Source organism: Alosa sapidissima, chromosome 24 (genome assembly GCF_018492685.1).
Source record: "Alosa sapidissima isolate fAloSap1 chromosome 24, fAloSap1.pri, whole genome shotgun sequence".
In the NCBI taxonomy this organism is placed as follows: Eukaryota; Metazoa; Chordata; class Actinopteri; order Clupeiformes; family Clupeidae; genus Alosa; species Alosa sapidissima.
The window spans coordinates 22,919,302-22,946,967 of NC_055980.1; the positions used below are offsets into that span (position 1 = coordinate 22,919,302).

Sequence of the window (27,666 nt, forward strand, 5' to 3'; positions counted from 1 at the left end):
GGAACAGGGTGGGGGACTCATAGGTCAACTCTGTTGGGGTCTGCATCTCCAAATCGATGTTGTGGTAACCTAGGGTGGGGTGAGATAACACACAATGGGGACTGAGGAAGGGGGGGGTGGTTTGAGAGGAGGGGGAAGAGTTGACACAACCACAGCACTGGTGCACATATAATATGGTTTTGGACACAAGGGGGAATGGAAAGAAACGACCGGAATGGCTGCTCACACATGCACAGAATGATGGGAGCGGCTGCCGATGTACTGCTGAAGATGTTAGAAAGCGCTACTCTGTAAAGCATGGCAGTAGCATGTGTAAGCTGAATTGCATTGCACTGCAGATCTAGTAAATGCTAAAGCTATGTGTTAATAGAGGGTGAGTGATTTTGCCATTCTGAAAATAATCTCAATATGGTATGTAGTATGTATGTGGGTATGCCATAGTATGCTGGACTATGTTATTTTAAAGGTACACACACAGTCCAGTAGGTATACTGAGTATACTGACAGAAGTTAAGATGACCTTAAATATAGATCTCCGGGACTGTAGGATCAATGTGCAGGTGTGGGGGTAGACCAGTAGGGGGCGGTGTTAGGACAATAGCTGGACACTGAGAAACACTTGAGGAGGAAGGGGATGAGGGACCAGGGGACAAGGGTGTAGGAGACATCGGTTGAGGGGAGGGAGTGGAGGATGTGTTAGTGGAAGAGTGGTCAGAGAAGGAGGGTGAAGAGGGCAAGGTTGGGGTGAGGATGGTTTGAGAAGAAGAACTTTGGGAGACGCTCGTGGAGGCAGAGGTTGGTGGGAAAAGTGGTGAGGGAGGGCTGGGACAGAGAGGCTGGAGTGGGCTTGTGGGTGGCGACGTTGTGGGGATAGTAGACAGAGATTTAGGGCGAGGGTGCTTTGAGGTCTTCCCGGCTACGGAGACCTCGGGAACTAACACGGTGAATGTAGGGAAAATGGTTTGATAGCCAATCAAGGTGAGGTGAAAAAAAACAACAACATAATGATGAGGTTAGTATGGATGAGTACAGGTTAGTATGAAACACATTGTTGTTACGAATGAGGGTGAATGATTTGGACTAGAGACAGGTGAGATGCCTTTGATGCCTTTGATATGAGTGAAACTAGACTTTGGTTGGTGAGGGTGAATTCATACTAGCGTTAGCTTGAGTGTGAGTGATTTGGACTAGAGACAGGTGAGATGCCTTTGATATGAGTGAAATTAGACTTTGGTTGGTGAGGGTGAATTCATCCTAGCGTTAGCTTGAGTGTGAGTGATTTGGAATAGAGACAGGTGAGATGCCTTTGATATGAGTGAAACTAGACTTTGGTTGGTGAGGGTGAATTCATACCAGCGTTAGCTTGAGTGTGAGTGATTTGGACTAGAGACAGGTGAGGTGCCTTTGATATGAGTGAAACTAGACTTAGGTTGGTGAGGGTGAATTCATACCAGCGTTAGCTTGAGTGTGAGTGATTTGGAATAGAGACAGGTGAGATGCCTTTGATATGAGTGAAACTGGTTGGTGAGGGAGCTACAGCGGAAGTCAGAGTCACCAGCAATACTGAGCCTTGCGAGAGAGAGCGAGAGAGAGCGGGAGAGAGCAAGAGGATGCCTCTACGTTGGAGGGTTAGCCTACAGTGCACATTTTCTGCGCTGTGGGAGGGGTTAGGAAGTGCAGCTTGTGTTACTGGCGCGGCGGCCATTTTGCATGTGGAGGAAGCGGGATGGTCTGGTTTTGCAGAGGAAGCATCGCTACCAAGGAAGGTTCAGAGGAACCAGGGATGTTGGACTAAAGAAGCTTGTTTTTGGTTTTGTTTTGCTTTCAAAACGGCCACTTCAAACAAGCACACATTCCACTGTAGCCAAAGCCATGCTAACGTCAGAGCTTCAATATTAAAAGTATAGTAGTACTGTTAATATACAGAGAGAGAGAGAGAGAGAGAGAGAGAAAGAAAGGGAGAAAAGCAGTGACAGAAGCATCCATGCCTTATAAACTAGGCTGCTAACATAATTATGTTTTTATGTATGTAGCAAGTTCAAGTAAGCTAGCTTTTTTTCCAAATTACAGGCCTGAAAAAAGCCAATACGCTAGTTTAATGCTTTCTATTGTGTTTTTAGCCATTCATTAAATATTAAATAACATATACACATAAACATAATCACTACAAAAGCAAAATTAAGGATCAAATCTCAAGCCCATCTCAAGGTATTGACATTAAAATGTCAAAGATTTCTAGAACATTCATGACCATACTGTAGCTGTTTCTTTTTGGAGAGGTAAATTTCACGTTCACACAACTTTAACAGACAGGGCTTGAGATTGGTGGCAAGGCCTGCATTGAAAAAGCCAATGAAGCTCTGTGCCTTATTCTTGTCTACGGACATCAGAATACAGTGACACGTAAAATAAGGTCATCACACCGCCTCCAGGGTGTGATCGGCAGAAGGCCACCAAATATCAGGCAGAACAAAATAGAAAATGGTGGTGCAGATATCTCTGGCAATTCTGATCGGTTCAAATCAATAGTGTTCATAGAGTTTAGCATTTTAAAGCTGAACCTTTGAGTGGGGGGCTCTGTCATTAACCTGTTGAGGAGTACGGTCACAAATTTGTGATTAGAATGTTCGCGAACCGAGAGTTCCGCATTATGATGCGACAATTACCCTCAGAGATTTTCCCCATAAACTGCATAAACAACACTGAAACTTGATCTTTGCGTAGAATTCTAGAAGGAACCAGTAAAATTATTCACTAATTAATTCTACATGGATCTGATAGAGAGAAAGTAAAGGGAAGGATAGAGTTCAGCTAGATGGAGCTAAACTTTACCATCCGCCTGATCCAGGGAATCGTTATCATCTGCAAAACACCGTGTGCCTGAAATGTTACCATAGTCAAATATTGGCCCTTCCAGCAAGGTCTTAATATCCATCCGATTGATGTTTGTCAGGGCTGCGGTTAAGGCATCCGCTGAAAGCAAAAATTAAAACACGGGAAATGGTTACAAACAATTGATTTAACACAGCTAATTCAAAAAGCACTGAATAAATGTATATTTTTTATGATGTATAGGATCGCTAATAAATCAAATTGAGTGACATCAGTAGCAAGATTGTACATAAACTGGACAAATTAAATTGTTGCAAGATGAACTTATGTGTCAGTTTTGCAGATGGAGACAGACCTTAGATAACTGATAACCTTTAACACGCTGAGACATTTTGCAGAAATCTGCTACACTAACGTCACTACCCAGCAGGCAATGGCTACACCCACTCACGCCTTCATAAACTGTGTGTGTGTGTGTGTGTGTGTGTTGGTGTGCATGTGTGTGTGCGTGTGTGTGTGTGTTGGTGTGTGCGTGTGCGTGTGGGTGTGTGTGTGTGTGTGTGTGTGAGAGAGAGTGTGTGTGTGTGAGAGAGCATATGTGTGTGCTCATGTGCATATAAGGGTGTCTATGGCAGGTGACAACAGTTCGTATAGGTCAATAATTTATTGTCAAATTTGATAATTCACAGTGTTGTTAGCTTGTGGGTTTGTGATAATCACCCGTCAGAAATAACAACAACAACAAAAGAAATGTACTGTGAGGTAAACCCACGAGAGAGATGGCAGCTAATGTAAACATACTCACTTGTGGCATTTTTACCATCCCGGTTCACCCATTTCTTTAGGAGCATGAAGCTCTGAGCCGTTAGAGAGTTGGGGTTCTCCACCCGGATGTGGTTGATCTCATCCACAGAGAAATTCATTTCCCTGGCCAACTCTGCAACGCATTAAAAATAGATTAGCCATCTCTCTCTCTCTCTTTCTTTCTTTCTTTCCTCTCTGTCTGTCCCACCCTCTCCCATCTCTCTTTCTCCCTCTCCCTCTCTATACCCCCCCCCCTCTCTCTATCTCTCTCTCTCTCTCTCTCCCTCCCTCCCCTGACACATGTGCGCAGTACTGCAGTGCAGGCAGGTCCACACACACTGCAGATGGCACACCCTTCTCCCAGCATGCCCATCACACACACACACACACCACATGCCGAGCCTCACGCCAGCCCTGGTCACCGATCCAAGCCCCCCGCAGGACGTGCAAATCCCTGCTTATTACTAGCCATCTTTTGATCAGAGACATGGCAACATATGTGGCTACATTCAATTTATATTTATTTATATGTTCTATTTACATAACTTGATAACTGATGAAATTTTGATGAAGTTACATTTCTGTCCACCAGGTGGAGACATTTCTTTCAGTCGGTCCTTACCTGTCCAGCTCAGGCCGAGATGGTCAGCCACAATGGCCATACGCAAATCTGTCCTCTCACATGGACTCTGGGGGCCTGGAGGACGCACAGAAGCTAGTTAACATCCACTTGTGGATTCATACAGGGGGTATATCTATATTTAGTAAAGACTGAACCCCTTTCTGGCCAAATGTCTTTTTAAAATAGCAGTTCAGAAAATGTTGCTTAGGTTTTGTCTAAACAGCGTTTTCTACGTCATAAGGTGTCATCTAATAAACTAGGCCAAAGGAATATTCCAGTGAAAATCAAACTGATTTAGATTTTCTGACCTATATCAAATCCAGTTGATCATCCAATACATATTTGGGTAAGTCATTTATAAACATGAGTTGGGTGAGTGATCCACCACATACTGAAAAGCCTTCTATTTAAGCATTTAATCAAAACACAAAACTTACAAGAGAGCAAATCTGAAGAAGCAGTGATATTCGCTCAGTTTGTGTAAGCTTTTCTTTTAAAAAAACATATGGGAAATGTAAAGACTTGTCAGTGTATAGTTGATCACTCCTTTACTCTTGTTTTCTCCCCACAACCAATCAACACAATTTCAAGTGGATGCACATGTAAGGTGACCAGACGTTGTCATTACCTATTCTGCACACATAATCAAAACATGTTTTTTGAGACTTTAGCTGATGATTTCATCGTGGCTTATTTTGTGCTTTTAGCACTGAGCTATGCTGGAAAATATGTTTTTTGAGATATTGAACCGCAAACCAGCACGGGATGTTCAACTGCATGTAGCAAGTTTTAAAACCTGCATTTTTTTTTTTGTCAGAATATTCCTTTAGAAGGTAAACATTGATCAAAAGAGATTGTGATAAATGCTAAGAAAAGACAGGATGACCAGAAAAGAGTAAAACACAAACAATTAACACAATATGTTCACTAGTTAGTTTCACAGGTTAGATTTGTGATGATGTATCCTACAGATCTACCAGGCAATCTCTCTACTTGGCCAAGCTCACCACCAGACTTAAACAACCCCCCCACAAAGAAAACACAAACAATCGAACAATCACGAGTCAAACACCTCTAGAGCTACCATATGGCGTTCAAGTTGAGATAGATCAAAAAGTGAATTCACAGGTGTCAAATGAAACTACACATGCGAACAAAACGTTGAGTGCTGTGCTAGGATAGGATTGCGTGTCTGCATGGCACTGTAAGCTAGACCCTGTCCACCTGCACAGACACTAGTACAACACAACATGGCGAGGACCAGCCAATCGTCCAACGCGGCGGTCAGTCCAATCTAGCATGCTGCAGCAGCTGACAACTTTGATAGGAAAAAGTACAGTATAGTAGAGAGACCTGAGTCGAAGACACGAACACAGAGATGGCAAATGACAAAGAGATGACGGCTAGTCACGTCACAGGCAAAATCACAACGGCTCATGCACTAAGATCAATCAATCAAGTGGAAAGTTTTACAAACTAGGCTCGTTCTCCACGCTGGGGACTTTCTGGGGTCCCTCAACCTGACTGCTTTCTCCCCCATCATCAGTCCTGCCGCTAATCCTCCTCCTCCTCCTCCTCCTCCTCTCTCTGTCGGCCTGCTCAACCTCTGCCCTCACGTCTCTAGCAGACCTGGATGTTTGGGTGGACTGAGAGGAGTCTGACAGTGAGGTGTTCCTCGACGTGCTGTCGTCGCCGACGGACGCGTCTGCCTGCATCTTTGTGTCTTCGTTGGACTGCCGGACGCCGTGTTTTACCCGGTCCCTACTGGTGGCCTTGCGCTTGACCTCTGCTGTGGTACTACTGACCGGACGAGACTGTCCTACTCTGTTCGTCTGACTGGACGACCTGCTTCTGGGGCTAGGGTCCAGTGTTGATGTTCTACTTGACCTGTCCTTGATGGGCAACCTTGAGGAAGCCTGCTGCTTTTTGCCTCTGTCTTTGTCCCTCACTCCTGCACAAGTGGTTTTAGTGATTGATGATGTGACTTTCGCTGTTCCTGACTTTACCTCCCTCTGTGATGAAGTGCTGACTGTTTTAACTTTGATCGGGATTCTGGTTTTTGGCTTTACATCTGGAAAAGGATCCAATCTTTCTCTGACTACAGGCCTGATGATTGGCCTTACTGCCTGTTTTGGTTTCTGCTTATTTCCAGCTGAAGTACTCTGGCTGCAAGGTGATGACAAGGGTGCTCTTACTGGCAGTCTAGATTTTGGCTGAGATTCCTTAATGTTCCCGGATGGTAGGTTTTTAATGGGTTCGCTTTGAACTTTATGCCCTTCAAGTTTCACTGTGTGGTCTCTACCAAATGCATTCTCAGATGGGCTTCCTGGCTGAGTTTGACTGGGCTCTGAAAAAGACATCAGATTAAAAACTACGCTGTCTTTCTGCATCAAATTAGGATCTGTGTTTGAAGCCTCCAGGTTATTATTATTATTGCAATGCTCTATTTGGAAAGGTGTTCTTTGCTCTGGCTCAAAGAGCTCTGTGCTTTGATAAGATCGGATCCCTATGCTCGATTCTAGCCCACTAGGCCCAGTGTCTGATGATTTTGAGTTAAAGTCTCTCTGATTTGCATAATCACCAACCATTGTTAAGACTGATGTCATTGGGACCCCCACTTTAAAGGTAGAACATAATTTAGACTGAACTCTGGAAGCTGTGATGGTGTCTGAAGATGAGTCCTGAGTGTTGTCAATGGATGTAGTGTCCCGTCTGTCAGTGGTAATCTGAATGATACTACATGAGGCTATTGTAGCATCGCTAGCATGGAACTGATCTTTCTCGCTTGCCTCAGGCATTGCTGTGTCTACCGTTCTCGCCCTCCCCCCCTCCCTCGACCTCGCTTCGCGGGTATGCTCACCAATCTGAAAAAACTGTAGTCTCTCTTCGACAAAATCCCGCTTGCTCATGTCAATTGCGCCACTGCGAGTCATCTCAAACATCTTCCCTTCGTGGAAGGGGAACGGGTTAGGCTCACTTGTCGGTGTGCTTTCATCTGTCGGGGTTCTAGCAGGAGTTGTATCTGGAGATGTGCCTTGTGACTTGTCATCTACAGCTAACCCAAAAGGCTTGGGCTCATCATCTTTAATTCTAGCATCAACCACCTCATCGTCTCCTCCCTTGCTGGACCAAGGATCAAAGTCCAAACCTTTGGTCGCAACAGTTTTGAATGGAGTGTTAAACTCCTCCACCAATTTGTAACTAAAGTATGTTTCTGAATGTCCTTCAGATTTTGATTGTTTTTCATTTATTACATTTTCGTTTCCATCTTCCAATTTTTTGTCAAATTCTTTTTTGCCTTCCTCTATCGGGAGTGGTTCTTCCTCAATCACATCAAGTCTTGTTTGACTAAAAGCACGGTCACTTGGCCTAAGCATGTTGTCTGTTGACCACACGTCCTTTCGGTTATCAATTCCAAAGCTGAACGGCTTTGCGTTCTGGTCACTCAAGCCATCATCTTCATCTTGAAGGTCATAGCCATCGAGGGAGTCTATCTCTGTTGCGTCTGTGTCATGTGAAAACTCTGCAGTTGTTGCTATCGAACAATCTGTTATAGACTGGTCATTCCCGTTTTGCTCATACTCATCGTCACCTGATCCATTAAGTCCGTTATCTTTGTGGTTTCCATTTTTGTCCTGCTTTTTGGGTTTGGTTTCCTTCTCCTCTTTTTTCTCATCCACTTTGAATTTGTATTTCTTTGAATGAATGGGTTGAAAAACTGACTCATCATCGCTGGAGCTACTCTTGTCAGCCCCTGGGGGCACAGGGGATGGGGGCTGAACTCTTATGATGGGCTCAGCAAGAAGATGCTTATCGTGCTCCTCCTGGAGGTTCACCTCCATCATCTCTGTATCGGCATCTGAGGATGAGCCCTTCGGCTCGGGTTGGGATTGGTCCTCCAGGGGTGGGGGTGGGGGAAACTCAATGTAAGCTACTCGCCTTGCCTTAGCAACCTGACCAGCGTTAGCATTACTGGGCTCAGCAGCGACAGTGATGATTTTTGGCTTCTCTGGTGGAGATTCTTTGAAAGAGAAAGCTTTCCTCTGCTCGTCACTTTCTGATTCTTCTGACACCTCTGGGATTGGACTGGGGCGAGCTGGCATGAGAAAAAGGGACTCAGGGGTTCGAGACATGAGGTCATAGCTGACCTCTTCAGAACTGGGGGTCTCAGGGGTCATGGGGCTTTTTCCAGAACTGTCTATAAAAGATACCTGTTCAAAGGTGTCATCATCTGGGCTAGGTTGGGGGGATGTCGCCTGCTTCTGTTTTACAGTTATTAAGTTTTTATGGCTGCCATTTTGCCCTCCAGAGTCTTTGTCGCCCTTGCCAGATTGTACACTTACATAAACAGGCAAGGATTTAAGACCTTTAAAACCTTCTCGAGTTGTAACTATAGTTGCTCTCTCTTTGCCCTCCACAGAACTAGCATCAGTGAGCTTACTAGTGGTTGAATCTTGGGACTTTAGGCCACCTAGTTCAGATCTACCCTGGACTCTTGTTTTAGTTAAAGTGGGTATCTGTGAAGGTAACTTCTCTGGCTGCTTTACTGTTGTGTCTTGCTTAGCTTTACTGAATTGATCACTATCTGATGGGCCACTTAAGCGTACAGGTATTTGAGAGTCAGCCTTTTTTCTGAGGGTCTTTGAGTGCATGTCACCACTCTCAGTACTATCTGAGGGCATACAGTCTGGAGAAGCAACTTTTTTAGACATATCACTTGGGCCGTGCTGCTTTAAAGGAGAAGTTCTTGTATCAGTTTTTGTAAGCAGTCTGTTGGCCTCAGAGGATGCCGCACTTTGAATGTCAACTCCACTGTCCCTTTTCGATGACTCATCCATTTTGCTCTGAGGTAACTGGTCTTTGTTTCTACGCATTTCAAAGGCCCTTTTTTCATCCTTGCCAATGTCTGCAGCTCTGACACTGTCACTTTGGATCTGCTTTTGGGCTGTCGAATGTGTTGCATTTTTATTAGGTGGTGGTTCAATTGATTGTTTTGGGGCTGTGGCAGATATTCCAGATTGACTGACATCAGGACATGGTCCTTTAGATGTCCTACTTTTATCGACTTCTGCCTTTTTTGGTGAGATTTTCTCTTCCTCTGAGGGACTTTTTGATGTTTTGGAGCCTTGGACAGGCTGGTAAACAGGTAATTTACTCTCTTGAAACTTTTTGACTGGGGGTTTTGGTGATCGTGGGGTGCTACTCTCTTGTTTTTGTGCCTCAGCTTCAAATTTCTGTTTAAAAGCAGTAACTTTGGAAGATTTTGCGGCAACAGGAGGTGGGACTTTCGTTGGTGTTTCTCCACTGTCCTCTTTAGGTTTTTCTTCACTGGTTTGAAGCTGAGAACGTCTCTCTGGACTACTTGGTACACTAGCACTTTTTCTCTCACTTCCAAACAACTTTCCAACTGAGGATTCTCTCATACTTCCCCTTGCCCACTCCTCGCCACTACTTGCTTCCCTCTTCTGTTGTGTTTTCTCTGGACTGCTGCACATGGAACTGGGCCCAGACCGCGTCTCTCTTGGCACCCTCCTTGCGGGCTTCTTTTCTGGTGACTGAAGCTCGTCGTTCAGCTTCTCGGTTTTGTCACGGAAAAACTGCGAGACCTCACTCAGTTTTTCTTCTGCTTCTTTTACGGTTCGATCTAAGCGATCTTCATATATTAGCTTCTCTCTGTTTCTGTCTTGCCTATCTTGGGTGAATCGCATCCACACTGCGTGCTTGGGGCTGCCGGGCTCTGTTGTGTAATGCAACACTGTCAATTTGTCGTACGGCTCGTCCTTCTGAGTGAATTTACCCGATTTATCTGATGCATCCTTGGACTTGAAATGGGTCTCTTTTCTTGTGCCTGATGCTCTCTCACCAGAGTAGCCCTCAGCTCCTTGTGCCTCTGCTGCTTGGCCACGGGCCTGATCTGCTGCGACCTCCTCAGTATCAGAATGTGAAGTGTCTAGCTTTTCGGAGTGGAGCATTTTCTCAGCAAATCTGTAGGACTCCCCCCTCAGTTCTGACTGCTCATCGTCGTGATACTCTATCGAGTGCTGGCTCAAGAGCTTCAGCGTCTTGTAAGAGTCATCAGCGACTAGCTGGGCAGAGCTGGGCCGGCTGTCCTCTTCCTGAGAGACTGGAGTGTTGACCCTCGAGGTGTCCAAGTAAGAGGGCAGTGACTCCTCTGCAGCAAAGTCATCCTCTTCCTGCATTACCTCATAATCACCCTCAGCTTTGTCGAGTAATTCTTTCATGCTGCGGTAGTCTGGATGCTTCTTAGTTTCTCTGATTATGACCTCGGTTGGGTCTGAGGTGTTGCCCTTTTCTATGTGAACCTCGATTATTCTTTCTACCTTGGGTTTCCCTTTTGAGTCTTTATCGAGGAATCGCGGAGACAGCTCGTCTCCTTTTATCGAATCCTGTGCAGCTTTGTGCTCGAATAGGCCAGCTAATTCTTTGGAAGGATCTCGACCTGACTGGAATGCTTTCATGATGTCTCTCACTGACATGGTTTCCTCCATTCTGTCACCACTGCCCTCGGTCAGCTGGGGCTTGTGGTACACCATTCTCGTGGTGGTGGTGATATGAGTTTCCTCTTTCAGGCACATACTTTTGCTGTAATCCTCCTCTGTGTTTACCTTAATCTGAAAGGTCTTGACCTTATCTTTGAGTGAAGCGACTGCCGGCTCTGGCTCTAGACATGCTGATGCAGATGCCTCTGCTATAGCTGCAGCTGTTGCTGCCCCTGATGTTGCCTCCTCCATCATGGGCTCACAGAGGTCATCTGGATGCTCATAGCTCCTGATGTGGACGACCTCTGTTCTGGTCTCTGTAATAACTGGAGGAACGTCTGTGAAGAGAGGTTTGGGTCCGGTGCTCTCGGCACTCTGAGGTGCTGAGGGAGTCTTATCACTCCTTGTTTCGAAGCCACTGTCTGACAGGGGGCTCTTGTCCTGCTCATGGGAGAAATCGTCCGGAGATTCAAGGATGGTTTCAGGGCCCATGTAGGAATCGGCTAGCTTACTTAAGTCTTTCTCAGAGGGGGAGGAACGCATGCCTGTGGGTGGCATTTTGAGTTTGTGCTCAGGCTTGATGCCACGTTTCTGTTTCTCCTCCCCATCTTTTCTCATCTCCTCATACCTACACTTGGCATCAGCCATTTTGGACAGAGAGCTAGCACCAATATCATTCATCAAATAGTCTACCACCTTGGCAAAATTGAGATCTTTGTCAGGCACAGATTGTGGTCTAACAGGGAGTGTGGGTTCAAATGTGGGCAGCGATCTCAATGCGTTCTGTCTGGCATCTTCGATTTCATCTTTCGAAAACTCTTCCCAGTCTTCCTCTGAGGCTCTCTCTCGGGCAGCGGCTTTGGCTTCACTTAACACGTCTTTTGTAAGGATCTCGCTAACCTTGACCAGGTCCTCTTTCACTTTTTCAACTAAACTAAAAGGCTCCTCATCCTCTACTTTTGCCTCTTTGGCTGCCTGAGACTGGTAGGTCTTAGCTACGGCACTAGCGTCACTCTGGAGTATGGCAGTCATTCGCATCAGGTCCTCTTTCATGTCGGCAACGTCTCTGAGAAGGTCCTGACTGTGGGACAAGGAGGAGGCAGTGGCTGCTTTCAGGGATGTCGGGGACAGGAACAGTGAGGATTTCAAGGTTGTCTTAGATCTAGGACTGGAGGACTGGGCAGGAGTGTGCGTTTGTTGTGCAGCTGCCGAACGCGATGTTGGCGTTATTTCAGTGGCTCTAGGGAGTTGAGGGTCAGGTAACACATTCACGAGGGAATACACGGGCACTGTTATGGTACTGGAGGACACTGTGGTGGTGGTGGTGGCAGCTGTGTGGGATCTAAGCGATGAGTAAACGGAACTGGCGACACTGGCTCTTAGGGAGGGGGACATGGATTTAAGTGCGCTGTAACTTGCTGCTCCGCAAGAGTTGAATGATTCGTCGATGGCTGCGGTTACACTAGATGTGGCTGCCTGTGTTGTGGCCTGTATCCTCTCCTGCAAGCTGCTGGTAACTCCTGAGAGAATACGGGAAGGTGCGGGCGAGGGGGATAGGTATTTGATAGGTGAGACTGAGCCGTTAAGCATAGTTTCAGAAGCAGCAACTGTGGACTTGGCTGGTGAGGTCAAGGCAGAGGTGAAAATGGTTCCTTTCGATGTTGAAGCAATATCAGCAGAGGGTTTGATTGTGGACAAACTTGATATTGTTTTAACTGAGGGGGGCGAAGCAGTGGCCATTGAAGCTAGCACTGACTTGAACGGCAAACTGGAACTGTACATATTCATGCTGGACTTGGGGGAATCAGGAGGGGTCATTGAAATGGCCGATCGGTCAAGCATGGAGCCTACTTGCGTAGCAGGTGAAGCTCTTGAGGAAAGCGTGGCAGCGAGAGCTTTAACTGAAGCTGGGTCTGTGCCAGTTTTAATGGGTGAGGACATGAGGCTGGCAGAAACGGGTGTGGGGTATTGCCCTTGCTGAACGACAGTCTTAATAGGGGAGGCAATAGTTCTGTACGATCGGATTGGGGAGGCTACTTCACAAACGGATTTGGTTGGGGATGCATTGGAGGCTCCCAGTGTGGATTTGATTGGCGATGATGATATCGACCAGACGGACTTTAATGGAGAAGCAGATGGTGTGGTGGAAGATGAGCTGACGAGGGAACCCAGTCCACATTTTGCTTGCCCAGGGACGGTAATAGGAGCAGCCGACCATGCCTGGTAAGATCTTGTTGAAAAGACAGGTTTGTGAGCGTGACCATCAGGCAGTGTTCTTGTTGTAGTTCGTTCAACTGTTTCTTTAATAAGCAAAATGAAATCCAACATAAAATCAACAAAAAGTGGGTTAAGAAAAACAGAGAGACCAGAGGAAAAAAAATTGGTCAGTGATTCTTGTATTATAAAAGGAGAAAGAACAACAGTTTGATGAAGTGATGGAATGAGTTAGATGGAAGGGAGGGAGATGAGGCGAAATGATAAGGTGATCCGTGGTGATCCATGGTCCACAATAACGCACAACGAAACCAAAGAAGCTCAACAAAGCACACGCAGCAACACAATGTCTATGGCGATAGCTTTTTTTTCTGCTTAAAAAGTGCCTTTTATCTGTTTGGTCTGAAAGTCCAGTTTTCAGCCCCCATAGGTCTGGGGGTGTTCTGACAAAACAGAAATCAAGACTGAATACAAGCCTCCTTGCATCTGATTCTAAAGCAACGTATTATGGCAAAACACAAGCTCAACTAGGTTTTAGATCCATAATATCTCGGCGGAGCATGCAGAACTGAGTAACCTTGAAGACAGGCAATTCAGTGCAAGCGGTGAGGACCTGAAGGTCATCTTGTGACCTTCCATGCAAAAACTCTCGTCAAGAGATCAAGCCCCAATCAATAAAACGTCGCACAATCACAAAGCCAAAAAGAGCAAGACTGTTTCTGTCCAAAACAAACATAAGGGAAAAGAAACATAAAGGTGACATTTTACTCTGATTTTTACTTCCAGATTTCAAGATGTGGAAAAAAGTCAGAGTGAAATCCCATGGAATGTTCGGAGTAAAGTCAATTCTCGCCAGTGATAAAAAACAAAACAAAAAAAAAAACAAAGAAAAACTTAAAACACAAGAAAATAACCTCAAAGTGGGCAGGCACAGCACAGCAACTTAAAAAATACAATAACTCATGCAGGGTATACCATGTCAAAAACAGGCATGTGGACTTAGAAGTTATGTAGGGTGAGTATGTGCATATTAAACAAATACATATATAAAGTATGTCTGCACTGGTTATCTTCAGTGCTCATAATCTCACAATCAACTCATAATCTATATTATGTTACGGGTTATAAGAGTTAAGTTAATAATGCATGTTAATTTCAAATTATGTTAAGGCAAATTTGTTTTCCCAAAAACAAGTTAGTGAAAATATCACACTCACTCGTGGCAGGCTCACTCAGATAGCTGTAGCGCTTACGTAAGGCTAGGGAAGCAAAGGTGTGACGTCTGTCTGGTTTTTCAGTCTGGAACGACAACAACAACAAGTCCTATCAGTTCTCTGTCTGTAATGCCCAAAATAGACTCACTATACACTATAGAATAGCTGCTTAAATATATTTATCTAAATATTTTTACCAACATCTAATTCTTAATGAATAAATAGACTAAAATCTACTGCATCTGTGCAGTTTGTTTAAAATAGACCGTAAATAGTTTAAATGAATATGTTATAACAATATGTATTCGTAGTGAAATAAAGTGAACTACTTAATTATTGGACAAATTAATTTGCCACTGGTTTACAGAGACAAACCTGGTCCAATGAAATAGTACTCCCCACTCCTCTCTCTCTCTCTCTCTCTCTCTGTGTGTGTGTGTGTGTGTGTGTGTGTGTGTGTGTGTGCGTGCGTGAACAGAAATAATCAAAACTTTCTTCAAAAGTAGGACAGTTGGACCAGTGTTATTATTTAGCCTAGTTATTAAGCAAAGTTGAAGTCAGAAGATCTAGCAGCTTCATCCTACATAATGTAATTGTGTTTACAAACCTTATCATTTATCATAATAGGTCTTCTGTGGGCTTACATAAACCTTGAGCTCTGTCACCCAAATAAAACATTCCAGTTCAATTAGAGAGATCAATACTAAATTGATTTCCTTTAATGAGTTCTTTGAGTCACAAAACAGTCAGGAGATTGATTGGTTAGGCCAGACAACAACTATGCTCCATAGACATTCACTATATTCTTATGCCACAATGTTAATTGATTTTTCTAAAGAAAAATGCAATTTTGAAGAATTTTAGATAATATTTATCACATAAAATAGATGTAACTGTACATTGCTGTACTGCTTTAACCTTTAGCAATTAGCTCTCGACCATGACATTCAGGACAAAAAGGGACACGCGATGGGTAACCAAAACAAAAATGGCTGCCATAGCACTTGCCAGATCCATGCTAAAGCAGCTAAGATAGTTTAAGCTGGTAAAGCTTCCCAAAGCCACATATTATTCTAAGAGGAGAATCCTATGCTGAGCAATGAAGGACGACCATAGGACAGAGCCGTCTGAGAGTGAAGCCAAGAGGACATAGGCAAAATCACAAGGTTGGTGGTGATGAGAGCGTATGTGTGCATTACCTCTTCCTCAGGATCTGAATCCATATCCTGTTGCGTTCCCAAGATGCATTGCAGAAACAGGGGGAAGGTGAAAGGATAACATAATGGGAGAGCAGGGAAAAGAAACATCAGGGTGTGAAAAAAGGAGCGACTGACAGCGGCACTGAAGAAATAAAAAAAGCCACCGCAAAAAGAAAAGATATCAACACAAAAATTGAAAACAAATATTAGGAAAAGAAAAAAGTTGTCGGGGAGGAAAAAAAAACCCATAATGAGATAGCCAACAGTCATAGCAAATTAACAGCACAGAAAAGCCACCACAGATTGAAGCCACTGGAAAAAAGCACGACCCCCCGTGCACCGGCAGCCATAAGCATGAGGCTCGCGAGAAACAACAAATCAAAATGGCTGATTCGGAAGGGGGAACGGCCCCCAAAGAAATCAAATTGAGGAAACCTCAAAACAGATAAAAGACACACTTGGGCGGTTTCAGCCATGTTTGTAGTTTTTTTGTTTTGTTTTTGTCATTGTTTTGTAGTTCACTTTAGCCCTACTGACAACAGTCCTGTTCCTTCACTGTGGATGAGGATGGCATGACATGAGGAGGGGAACATGTGGTGATGTCCACTTACCTTCTTAAGCGCTGGCAGTGTGATATTTAAATTGCAAACAGCTGTCTGAGGGATAACCTTGGTCGGCTTGCTCTCTCGCAGGAAGGACAGGCGTCCACAAGGCTCCTGGCTGTTGTCCCTGACCTGCAGTGGCCGAAGGGATAAAAAGTGATTTGTCTGCATCTATAGATTTGGAGTGCCCAGGGCTGTGTCCAAGGGCTAGACATCATTACTGATGTTTGATTGTAGTTCGCCAGTTGTTAGTTGCTTTGGTTGAGAGTCTGCCAGAAGTGTAAATACAAAAGTAAAGTTCTGCAGCCCTAGCCTAGAAATCTAGACGCACCCTAGCGGCAGCATGTAATTTGCTACCCGGGCTAGTCTAGCAACTCTCCGTTGGCTTGCGAGCTGGAAAAATTAAACTTCGATAGGGCCAACCACATCGTGTATAGAGACGTTAGGCGGGCTTAACATAATGATTGATGGCAGAGTTGCAACGGTTTGGCTTGAATTCCCTGCTACTTGAAAACAAAGAAGGCGGCGTTTATACCGCCCCTCGGACTTAGCACGCCCACGGTGAGTGCCCAGACCCTACATTTTAATGTGGGTCTGGCTCGTCAGGCTACTGCAGACCATTGTCTCCCACAGACTACACCTGTGGCCCCATTATGTTGTGACTGCAGTTAAGGAATCTATGGCTGGGGGGCAAAATTACTAAAAAACCTTGATGTCTATAATGTGAGTTCATCTTGATGAGGTTTTTGACTAATTGTTTTTCTTTATAGATACGCTCATTAATATCTCCTGGCTGTAAAAGAATGAATAAAAAAAATAAATAAATATCTGTCAGTCTTGACTGGCTTATTTCTGTGTTCAATTACCTTGTGTTAATTACCACACCTAATGACCCAACCAAAACTAATTTCCCTTTGGAAATTACAAACCCTACTTTCCTGGACGTGAAAGTGATCAGCGTATTCATTCATTACAGGCATAGAGAGCCCTGTCTCTATATTGGTGCAGGAATCTGAGTAACAGAAGATAAAGACTATATACTGTAAATAGCGACCATCAGCTGTTTACATTATATATCAAGCCTAAAAGAACATCAAGCCTAAAACTTACATAAATGCCTGTGTGCCAACCATAGACTGTATACATATGGTGCCAACTGTCTTTATATTGATATACCTCAGACTTGTATGTATGTATTGTATTATAAGAGTTATCTGTGTTTTCTGTGCTATATCTGTGTGTGTTTATTATAAACTATGTGTCTTTAATAAAGATAAACAAAGATAGAAAATGACCTGTAACGCAATCCACTGAGGTGGTTGAAGTGTGATGAGAGAATGATGATGCCTTACCTTCACACAGAATGGCAGACGGTTCTCTTTGAAAGCGTAGAAGTTCAGAACCAGCAGTTGGCCAGCTTTGGTCAGAGGAGCCAGGTTGCCATAGCAGTCCACATAAATAGGCCTTCCCTCCAAAACCTGCAAAAATCATTCAGAGAATAAGACGGAAAGAAAAACCCCAAATTCAAGTCGTCAATACATCCACGAGGGACCTCGACCCCCCATATCAACGTGTCACTATTCCTAAGGCCAGATCAAAGTCCACGAGTCAACGACCTTGACACACACATCAATATCTTTGCTGTGGGAGACCTCCTCGAAGATTGAACACAAATGGAACATGGACTGGATATTGAACGCAATTCAAAAATATATTTACTTCATTAAAAATAAATCAATCCACTGCTAAGATTATGACCTATCGCCCTTATCGCAACGTGACACTCTATTTTAAGGCCAGATCAAAGCCCATGAATCAACGACCCTGACACACACCTCGATGTCTTTGCTGCGGGCGACCTCCTCGAAGTTCTCCTGCTGCTCCAGAGTCTTGTCCACCTTGTCGTCGGTCATGCAGAAGCAACGCAGGCTGGACTCCACTGGGTCATTCATCTTGGCAAACACCACAAACTTTGCCATGTAGGGCACGCAGATGAGATCGCGGTACAGCTGAGTGGCCAGGCCCACAGTCTCAGGGATCTGATGGCAGTCCGCCAGCCAGAACCTTCCGGAGAATTACGGAATTACAGACAAACATTCAGCTTTCATCTCAGTTTAACCACATTTTCTTAGAGTTGAAAAGGTAAAAGTCCACTATTGGTAGTTCTTGTTTACAATTCTCCCCATGGCAACCTAGAGTGCCCTTGAGCAAGGCACTTAACCCTGAGTTACTCTGGGGAGAATGGCCCTTGTAAGTAGCTTTGGATAATAGTGTCTGCTAAAAAGTGAATAAATGTCAAAAAAGTAAGACTGCTGAAAATGTATAGTATTTCATGAGGGGATCTGAGGGCAGTCTGAGCCAGCACCTTTCATACAAACGCACAAACATTCAGGTTTCATTTCTGAATAGAAAAAAACATATTCTTGTAATAGAAGTTCTTGGGTTACAACTCAATTGAAAGACTGTTTATACAAATGAAGAATAATTTATGAGGGAGGGTTATGCCGTCTTATGAGATAGGAGAGCAAATTGTGCTGATAGGCCTTTGTGTGTGAGTGTTACATCTGCAGCTGTAAAATGGTGTTGTTTATTCTCTGGATTCCATGTTTATCTTTATCTTTATTTATTTGGCTGATGCTTTTTTATGCAAAGCGGCTCACAGACGTCAATATTAACTGCAGGGTCACTCCTTGGAGCGACTCGGAGTTAAGTGGCCTTGCTCAAGCTGGGAATCGAACCCACAACTTTTTCAGGCTACTGCGTACTAACCCGGCTCCTTACCCACAGCACTACCACCATCCCCCTTATGTATAAAGCTTGAGGTCAGAGAGTCTCACCTGGCGGACACATTGGTGGTGAAGGACACACAGTCATGCAAGAAGGTCAGCGGGGTCGTGCCAGTTATGTCCTCCCACTGAGCCGGAGATGTGCCACCTGGAACAGAAGCTCTACATTAGCTCTATGGGGCAATCTACTCGATGTACAGGTTATGTATCTAGAACAGAAGCTCTACATTAGCTCTATGGGGCAATCTACAGGATGTACAGGTTATGTGTGTGTGTATCGTACATATTGTGCGTATTGTATGTATGCATGTATGTATGTATGTATGTATGTATATACGGTTATATGTTTGGCTGTATGTATGTATGTATGTATGTATGTATCTATGTATGCATGTATGTAAAGTATGTATGTACACAAGACTGTATGGCTGTATGTATTTATGGTTTGGGCCGTGTGCTTAGGTGAGAGGTTTCCACAGTGGCTTCTTCCATCTGATTTGATCTGAGTACACAGTGCTAAGGGATGCACAATCACAATACTGCCACTCACTCACACCTGAACCACATCAAGTTACACTGAATAGAATAGAAATTTCCCCCAGTTATACCAGAGAGGGTTAAAGCGGAGCTAGTAATCAAGGATCTTTGGTTATACTAAACTGAGAGATGAGAATGAGGAGAGGCTGAGCACAGCAGCATTGGGATTTCCTAAACCACTGCAGTGCAGAGCAAAGACTGCTGTTCAATACATGATTTAAACTGCTCTAATAATGGAGATCTTTGCATTATGAGGGTTTAAGGATATTGATCTAGCTGTGCAGTAACTGTGAGATGTTGGTGAATCGACCAGGATCAGAGACCATTACAACTGCTGACCGCTGAATCATCTGAAGACCTTCCCACCTATCCAATATATTGCCTTCCACTGAAAACCACTTGCCTGTGATGCTGCAAAGAAGACGTAGGCAAGGGGTGGAGTCGCCCTTGTAGCCGTTGGTAACACCTTCGCCCGAGAGTGGTGGGACTGGTATCGTCATGGTGATGGGCTTGTGGAACTTCCTGCGGCGGGGCTCGACGGTCACGATGGGGCTGAACGTGGCTCTGTTGCCCAGGATCTTCTTCACCGCCTCATCTGGCACCGGCTGGGCCTGGAGGGAACGCAGCACGTTAAGGGCCGTTCACACCAACAACAATATCTAGAATGATAACTGATAACTGACTATCGGTATAGTTCACACCAACAACGATATCTAGAATGATAACTGAAAGGGCCTCCGGCGATATCGTTCTTCACACCGTCATCGGTATAGTTTATGTGTGGATGTTGTCATTCGTATTAGCTGGAGCGATAGTTTTTTGGAGTTATCATTTAAGTTATCATTTTGGTGTGAACGGCCCTTTACATCACTAGTGAGTTCCCTACATATATGTCCATAAGAAAGTATATAAAAGATGACACAGAATGCTATATGCCTAACGTTATAGATTACAGATCATGCAGTGTAACTGATACACAGGCTATAATAGGCAGAACAACGTCTCTACCATTGCCTGGTATTACTTTCTTGGTCCGCACAGGAGCATGACCCTTTTCAACAGCTTTTGATGCACTGGACACTCGCCTAGACCTAAATGGGTGCCCAGTGCGTTGGAAGTCAACAATTCTAATACAATTTAATACCATACATTTTGAAAATCATATCTTAAAACGAATGTGTTGAAAACAACACAACTTGCGTTGTTTTTAACACATCTCTGTGTCCAGATAGATATTGTGTAACAAATTAAAAAAAGAACACAAACTGTGCTGTACACAATATTGTGTTGAAAGTAACACAACTTCCGATGAAAACAATACAACTTGCGTTGTTTGTTTTTTTAAAAACATCTCTGTCTCCAGATAGGGACAACACGTTCGTTTTAAGAGTGTGGCTTGAAAGCATTTGGCAGATACTCGTGTCCTGAGTGTACCAGTCCAAAGCTCCATCAGTGTGTGCGTGGTGCGTACAGACCTGCAGTCCCACTCTGATCTTCTTGGTGAGCGCCCCCTCGGGGAAGGAGGCCTGGACGAGCGGCACGGTCTTGCTGGTGAGCAGCCCGCCCTCGGGCCCCATCTGGTTGCTCTCCTGCTTGATGCGCGACACCACGGCGAAGTACTGCGGGAAGTCCTTGGTGATGATGCGGCAGATGCGCTTCCTCTCCAGCTCCTCGGCGCTCTCCAGCTCTGCGGAAACACACGAGTGGCACGAGCACTTAGACGAGATGACCAGACGCTGGACGCTAGCCAGGACAGAAACAGCAAGACGTGTAGTTGGCCGTGCATGTCTCCAACTCCAACATAAGTGTCTTTGATCTGAAGACCAGGTATGGGACAACGCGTTGTCACAATACCAGAGTTATGACTTTGATAATGACACCTTCCATAAATAGCCTAATACTGATACTGAAACAATATTATATTAAAGACCTAATATGCAGTGCATACGGAAAGTATTCACAGCGCTTCATTTTTTCCACATTTTGTTATGTTACAGCCTTATTCCAAAATGGATTAAATTATTGTTTCCCCTCACAATTCTACACATAATACCCCATAATAACAAATTAAAAAAAGTTTGAGATTTTTGCACATTTATCTAAAATAAAAAACAAAGAAATCACTTGTACATAAGTATTCACAGCCTTTACTCAATACTTTGTTGTGACCTTTTGTGGCTATGGCAGCCTATGGCAGGGTGTGGAACCAAAGTACTGCACACACACATACTGTACTGTAGCACTCTCTCTTACAGGGAAGCTACACCAGGCGCTCCTTTCGCGACGCGTAAAATCCAGAAGACTGGTCTATTTTTTTTCAAACGCAGGCGCTGCTACCACGTCTGGCGTAGCTACTTCCATTGATTATAGTGGAAGCGAACTGTTGCAGCAGACGCAACGCGAACGGAACACTTCAGTTACGTGCCTGGTGTAGCAGCTAGCTTCCCTTTTATTTAAACACTGTCATTCTAAAAGCACTGATAACAAAAAAGAGGAATCATATAGTTTTTTTTTAAGGTAGTGTTTCATGATAGACCCCCTACCTTTCTAGTACTGATACACTGCAAAAAATACTGGTGCATTAGCAAAGATATCAGAAGAAAAAAAGTTTATTTGTGCATCTTTCCAGTTCTGGGAGGACACATTGGTGGAGTGTGCCACTTTCTTTTAATGTTTGCAAGTCTGTATGTAAATATTTGTGTGTTTTCATATTTTTTCAAATCCCCAGGTGACCAGGTGACCTGATGACAAGGTTGGGAATCGGGACACCAGCCCAAAACCCCAGAAGGAGACACAAAAGAGCTAATCTAGCACATCCGGTTCCTCTGCTCAGGAAAAACACAGGAAACACGAGTGGGTTTGTGATTTGACTCAGATGTTTGTTTCACAGTCACATTCTGACCAAGGTCCTTGCACAACTAACACTTTTGAAAGATAGACAAAAGGGAAACTAAAAGCTTAGTTGTACTCATACAAATATCGACTGCCAGACATTGGGCCAACTACAAACACCATGAGTTGAATCAGATGTTTGTTTGACGCAGGCGTATATCTCGACTTGCCAGCTTAGACTCTTATCATTATCGGATACTGCTTCTCAAAATGATCAATGACGAGTGAATAAATAGCCACCATATCTCTTTTAAACACAAGAACATTTTATAAACAATACCTGATCAAGTTAAAAACAGATGGACAGAGATATCAGCACGGAGAAACAGTGTACTGTCTCAATTTCTAAGTCCAGTACATCCGCAGCAGTCTGTGGACCAGCACTGTTTGAACAAAATACTTGGACCTCGTCATTGTTTCATCTAACATCTAACAAAAAACCTAGACGAGCACATATCCTGTCACTTAATGCTTTGTATAAACTCACACCAAACAGATGGAACAATCTCTTTGCTTGAGATGCCAGCACTGATCACATAAAAAGCAAGACTACTTGGTCTCTGCATGTTTCTGAGTTGGATGGCAAACACCATTTCTGCTCCAGCTGACACGGTGATGAATTTGACAGGAGGAGAAAGATGGAAAATTCAAATCCCCATCTGAGTGAGTGAGTGCGTATGTGTGCGTGTGTGTGTGTGTGTGTGTGTGCATGTGTGTGTGTGTGTGTGTGTTTGGGGGGGATGGAAAATTTCTGTTTAATACCAGGAATTTTGCTTTCCTTTCATGAGCCTGGAAAAAAAAGTGATGCTGTGTGGTTTATGTCAAAATGGAGGAGAAGGAAAGGTTTACTTCTGAAGCCGCACATCGAGATTCAGGAATGCTGGACACTGTCATAACAAACATATGCACTGCCCACACATGCTCCAGAATGTGCAGGCCCTGGGTGACTGACTCTCTAAACAATACACTGATGACCGTGACGTTGTCATGGTCAGGCCTGGTTCTCAGGTACCCTGGAAATTCCAGAGTTCTCGCAAAAGCACAATTGAATTCTCTGACACTTGACACTCTGGCAATGAGCAATGATGCACGTTACTTTTACCCCTTGCATCGCATGCTTGGTGTCGCCCCTTGAGTTGGGCCATTTTCATTATTCGTGGCCAGACCCTTAATCTTTCTAGATTATCATGGTCTGGATTTTCCAGGCTAGTTCTCAGGGACTGCATCGAGCATCTGAGACACCTCTGAGAGATGAAGCAGTTACATTTTTCAATCTACAGTATGAGAGGGGCTTAATTAGTCCATGTGAAATACGTGTATTTGGCCTAAAGCTATATTACAATTGTCAAAAATGTTTTGCTCCCGAACAATAATTACACACCGAAGGATTATTGGTGCTTCACTCCCCTCCCTGAAGGACATTTACACCACCCACCTCACCCGCAAGGCGACCAAAATTGTGAGTGATGCAAGTCACCCCGCTCACAGTCTGTTTGATCTACTGCCCTCTGGGAAGAGGTACAGAAGCCTGCGCTCCCGCACTACCAGACTCACCAACAGCTTCATACACCAAGCTGTAAGGATGCTGAACTCTCTCCCTCCTCTCCCCCCTCCACCCTCAGCTACATAACATCCTGGACATTGGACCCACAATGGCCGCCTGCACTACTCCACTTGCACACTTGCACACTTGACAACTTGTTGTTGTTGTCCTGAAAACACAACACTTCTGCTGCTCTTACATAACTTGCACCACTATGCCACTTTCTTTCTTACTTAGGTCAAACAGAACTACCCAAGCCTTTTATTGGCCTGACTTTGCACTAGTATTTTATTGACTGTCTATGCACAATTTCAACCAAATTTTGCTGCTCTTATTTTTTTCATTATTATATGTGCCCTCTTATTTACTTATTTACTTACTTTTTTGTTTACTTGAATGTTATGTTTGTCTGTGGACTTAAATTGGTAAAATATGTCTTGTCTTCACCGTGGGATAGTGAGAAACGTAATTTCGATCTCTTTGTATGTCTGGAACATGTGAAGAAATTGACAATAAAGCTGACTTTGACTTTGATCTATTGGAAGGCTATAAGGTATTGAAATCAGACATTGATAGTACAGTGTACTGGAAATATGAAACTTTTTGAGCTTGAAGGCACAATCAATGCCCACATATCACGCATAGAGATGCTTTCTCCACCTCCAGCTTGTCCATTTCAGTGACTAAAGAAAAGCTTGACCATTGGGACACAGGGTTGAAAGGCCCGAAACGTCCCGTAATGAAATGAAACTATTGGGAGAATATACTGGTGGTAGCGGACTTTTGTTTTACTTGTTACTTGTTCGCCTTTAGTCCTGCTCCCAGTTTCAAAGATACAGTAGGATGTGCACGTGCTTTGTTGCACTCTCTGAGTGAGGCGCAAAACAGAAATAAAAACGTGACACATGCTTTTCCAGGCCAGCTAATGGCCTCCTTACACTAAACAACTTTGACAAGATTTGGGAAAGATTCTTGAAAGATTGTAGTCTTTTGAGTAAAGCTTGAATGGGGGGCATTAGTTAAAAGACTACAAGAAGACTCTTTCAAGAATCTTTCCCAAATCTTGTTAAAAGTTGTTTGGTGTAAGGAGGCCATAAGAGAAGAAAACAGGAGGCAACTGACAGGCCCTCCACACACTAGCACCCAACCAGACGCTCCGCGCGTACCTTCGTCCATGCCGTTGAGCAGCTGGTTGAGGTCCTCGATCTTGCAGTCGTACTGGTGCTCCTTCCAGGTCTCGCCGTTCTCGCTGCGCAGCAGGATGAGCTCGCGCTCCTCGCCCCGCATGGAGCCGAAGTGGGGGATCTCCACGATCACCGGCCTGCGTCGGGGGGACACAGCAAAGGGGTGTAAGTGAACACACATATACAAGCACAAACACACACACATACACACACACACACACACACACACACACACAGCTATTCATACATCATATGCATACATAGTCTCTCACTCTCTCTCTCTCTCTATCTCACACACACACACACAGACACACATACACAGAGATACTCATAAAGCATATGTACACATACACAGTTTCTCTCTCTCTCTCTCTCTCTCTCTCTCTCTCTCACACACACACACAACCCACACACACACGGACACACACACACACATATCCAAAAAGTAATAGATATCCATGATTTGGGAATGGGGATGGAGAGAGAAGCTTGCTTGCACTGATGATAATTGTGGGATGTCAATGGACACATCCACACAAGAGCGGTTGTGCACACAAGTTCAGAGAAATCTCACTGGGAAAATAAGCCCTACAATTTCAAACCCTCTTACATCTCCAATGAAACATCCAAAGAGGCCAATGAAAGAATGACTCATTCTTCACCACTGGCCACAATTACATACCATCTAATACCATCTGTCTGAAACTTAACTTGAGATAGACTACACACACACACATTGTGTTGCACTGTCTACATTTCATATTATATTTTAATATATTTCATGTTGTATGTAGTCTTTAAATTGTTTTGTATGCCTACTGCTAGAGTGATGGCATCAGCCAGAACCAAATTCCAAAGTCAGTTACAAATTATTAGCAGTATATTAAAACCCTGCTCCTGCACCACCCATATAGCATACACTGCAGCCTACACTGCTCCCCGAGCGCCACTGTTGTTGCAGGCAGCTCACTGCGCCAGGATTAGGATGGACACACTGTTCCTCATATCAGTATAGGCTCTATGCTTTTATCATCCGGTTTGCTTTTGTTTATGTAAAGCACATTGAATGACTTCTGTGTATGAAATGCGCTATATAAATAAAGTTGACTTGACTTGACTAGGCTCTGTGCAAGACTCCATTTTGGATTCACTTGTACTGGCATATCAACTTCCTGTTTACGTTAAAACATTGGTAAATATGTATTTTTTCTATAGTCATTGTCTTCAGGACCTCGTCTCATGGTAACGTAGACCGAATTTATGAAAATGCTGTGTGTCACTACCTCCAGCAAACAGGAAAAGGGTTTAAAACGTTCTTAACCTTAATCAAGCAACTGATGTTACCGATCTGGTTAGATAACTTAAGCTATGTTCATTTAGAAATAGCCTACTATTAACTGAATGGCTAGTAAACTTCTGTCATTTTCTGTCATAGCCTACTGTGTACAGTGTAAACAGGAAGTTGATTGACCAGTAGGAAGGAAATCCAAAATGGAGTCCGTTGGATCAGTAGTACAACCATGGAGGTATTATATAGAACTGGATAGAGGGTGGAAGTACCCCCTGGTCATTTCAATGGCCCATGCTAGGCTTGCTACTTCAGCTAAAAATGTTCAAAAATCACCGCATATATCCTTTTTAAAAAATGGCTGTCACAGTATATTTCCAGCACCATCTAGAGTTAGCCAATTACTGTAGGTGACACCTTACAGATTGAAACATTGTAAAATGACGTGGCATGTCGTGAATCGGTGGTTAAGATGGCAATTTCCTGCTAGGAGGATCAGCCAATCCAGACTGACATAATTTGAGGCCGGAAATGCAGAATCTAACTGGCTTATTTGTTTAAATGGGGCCAGAATTGAGCACATGTCGGGCGGCATTTTTAAAGATGGTGGCAGCCTGCTGGAATGCTAACTGGCTAACTAATGGAATGCTAACTAAGCTAATCCTCCACATCCTGCCCCCTGAGTACAGCGTAGCATCCCTCAGTTCTTCAGTGTGGGATCAGCAGTACACCGTAGCCTAGCATCCCTGCCACATAAAACTGTGGATGCAGAGAGGGTGTAACTGCACAAATCCTCTGAAACCACATAACGTTTTTATTCCGCTAATAAAAGGAGATCATGGCACAGAGGCAGATATGATGGCTCATAAACCCTCCCTCTCTAACACTGTGAAACACAGGCCACAGAGTCTGATCCGGGATACTGTTTGGCCGCGTGAGCAGCGACGAGAACATGCTGTTCTGTTCTCTTTCACGAGAGGTGGATTTCACAGCTTCCGTGGCGGACAAGCGTGAGACAGAGAGAGAGACAGAGAGAGAGAGATAGAAAGAGAGAGAAAGAGCAAAGGAGAGAGCCCTGTGTAAACCCTCTGAGGTTGAGTAAACAGAGCCCCATGTTTTCTTCAGCTGTGCAGAAAGGTACTGTAAGTGAAGGTATGCTGAGTCGACTATTGTCAAATGCTGAGTCGACTATTGTCAAATTTCAAAAGACAAATTCGATCTATTCGTGATGCACTCCACAGTATGAGTTACGATGGCTTAAACACTAATTGGGTTTATTCATGAGTAACTAATCGACAGTGGCAGGATGGGAGCTGCTGTTCATTTGAGGAACGACACAGAGGAAAAGTGCCAACGTGTTACGTAATTGATGGCTTCCCTGTGGAATTGAACTGGAACGTAATGGCATGAACAATCTGTGCAAAAAAAAAACGAGCAGCTTTGATACTG

General features: G+C 44.1%; 1 protein-coding gene across 1 annotated transcript in view; it reads right to left on the minus strand.

Moving 5' to 3' along the window:
- The window catches only part of ank3b (ankyrin 3b), a 132,431-nt gene that overhangs the window by 8,644 nt on the left and 96,121 nt on the right, over positions 1 to 27,666 (minus strand). The window contains 14 exon segments of the mRNA XM_042083966.1: positions 1 to 69; positions 2,833 to 2,973; positions 3,638 to 3,769; positions 4,259 to 4,333; positions 7,119 to 13,058; positions 14,190 to 14,271; positions 15,386 to 15,412; positions 15,997 to 16,119; positions 17,340 to 17,465; positions 17,823 to 18,051; positions 18,825 to 18,921; positions 19,714 to 19,921; positions 20,786 to 20,997; positions 24,912 to 25,066. The exon segment at positions 1 to 69 is cut by the window's left edge and continues 781 nt beyond it. Coding sequence (XP_041939900.1) covers positions 1 to 69; positions 2,833 to 2,973; positions 3,638 to 3,769; positions 4,259 to 4,333; positions 7,119 to 13,058; positions 14,190 to 14,271; positions 15,386 to 15,412; positions 15,997 to 16,119; positions 17,340 to 17,465; positions 17,823 to 18,051; positions 18,825 to 18,921; positions 19,714 to 19,921; positions 20,786 to 20,997; positions 24,912 to 25,066 — 7,616 coding nt within the window.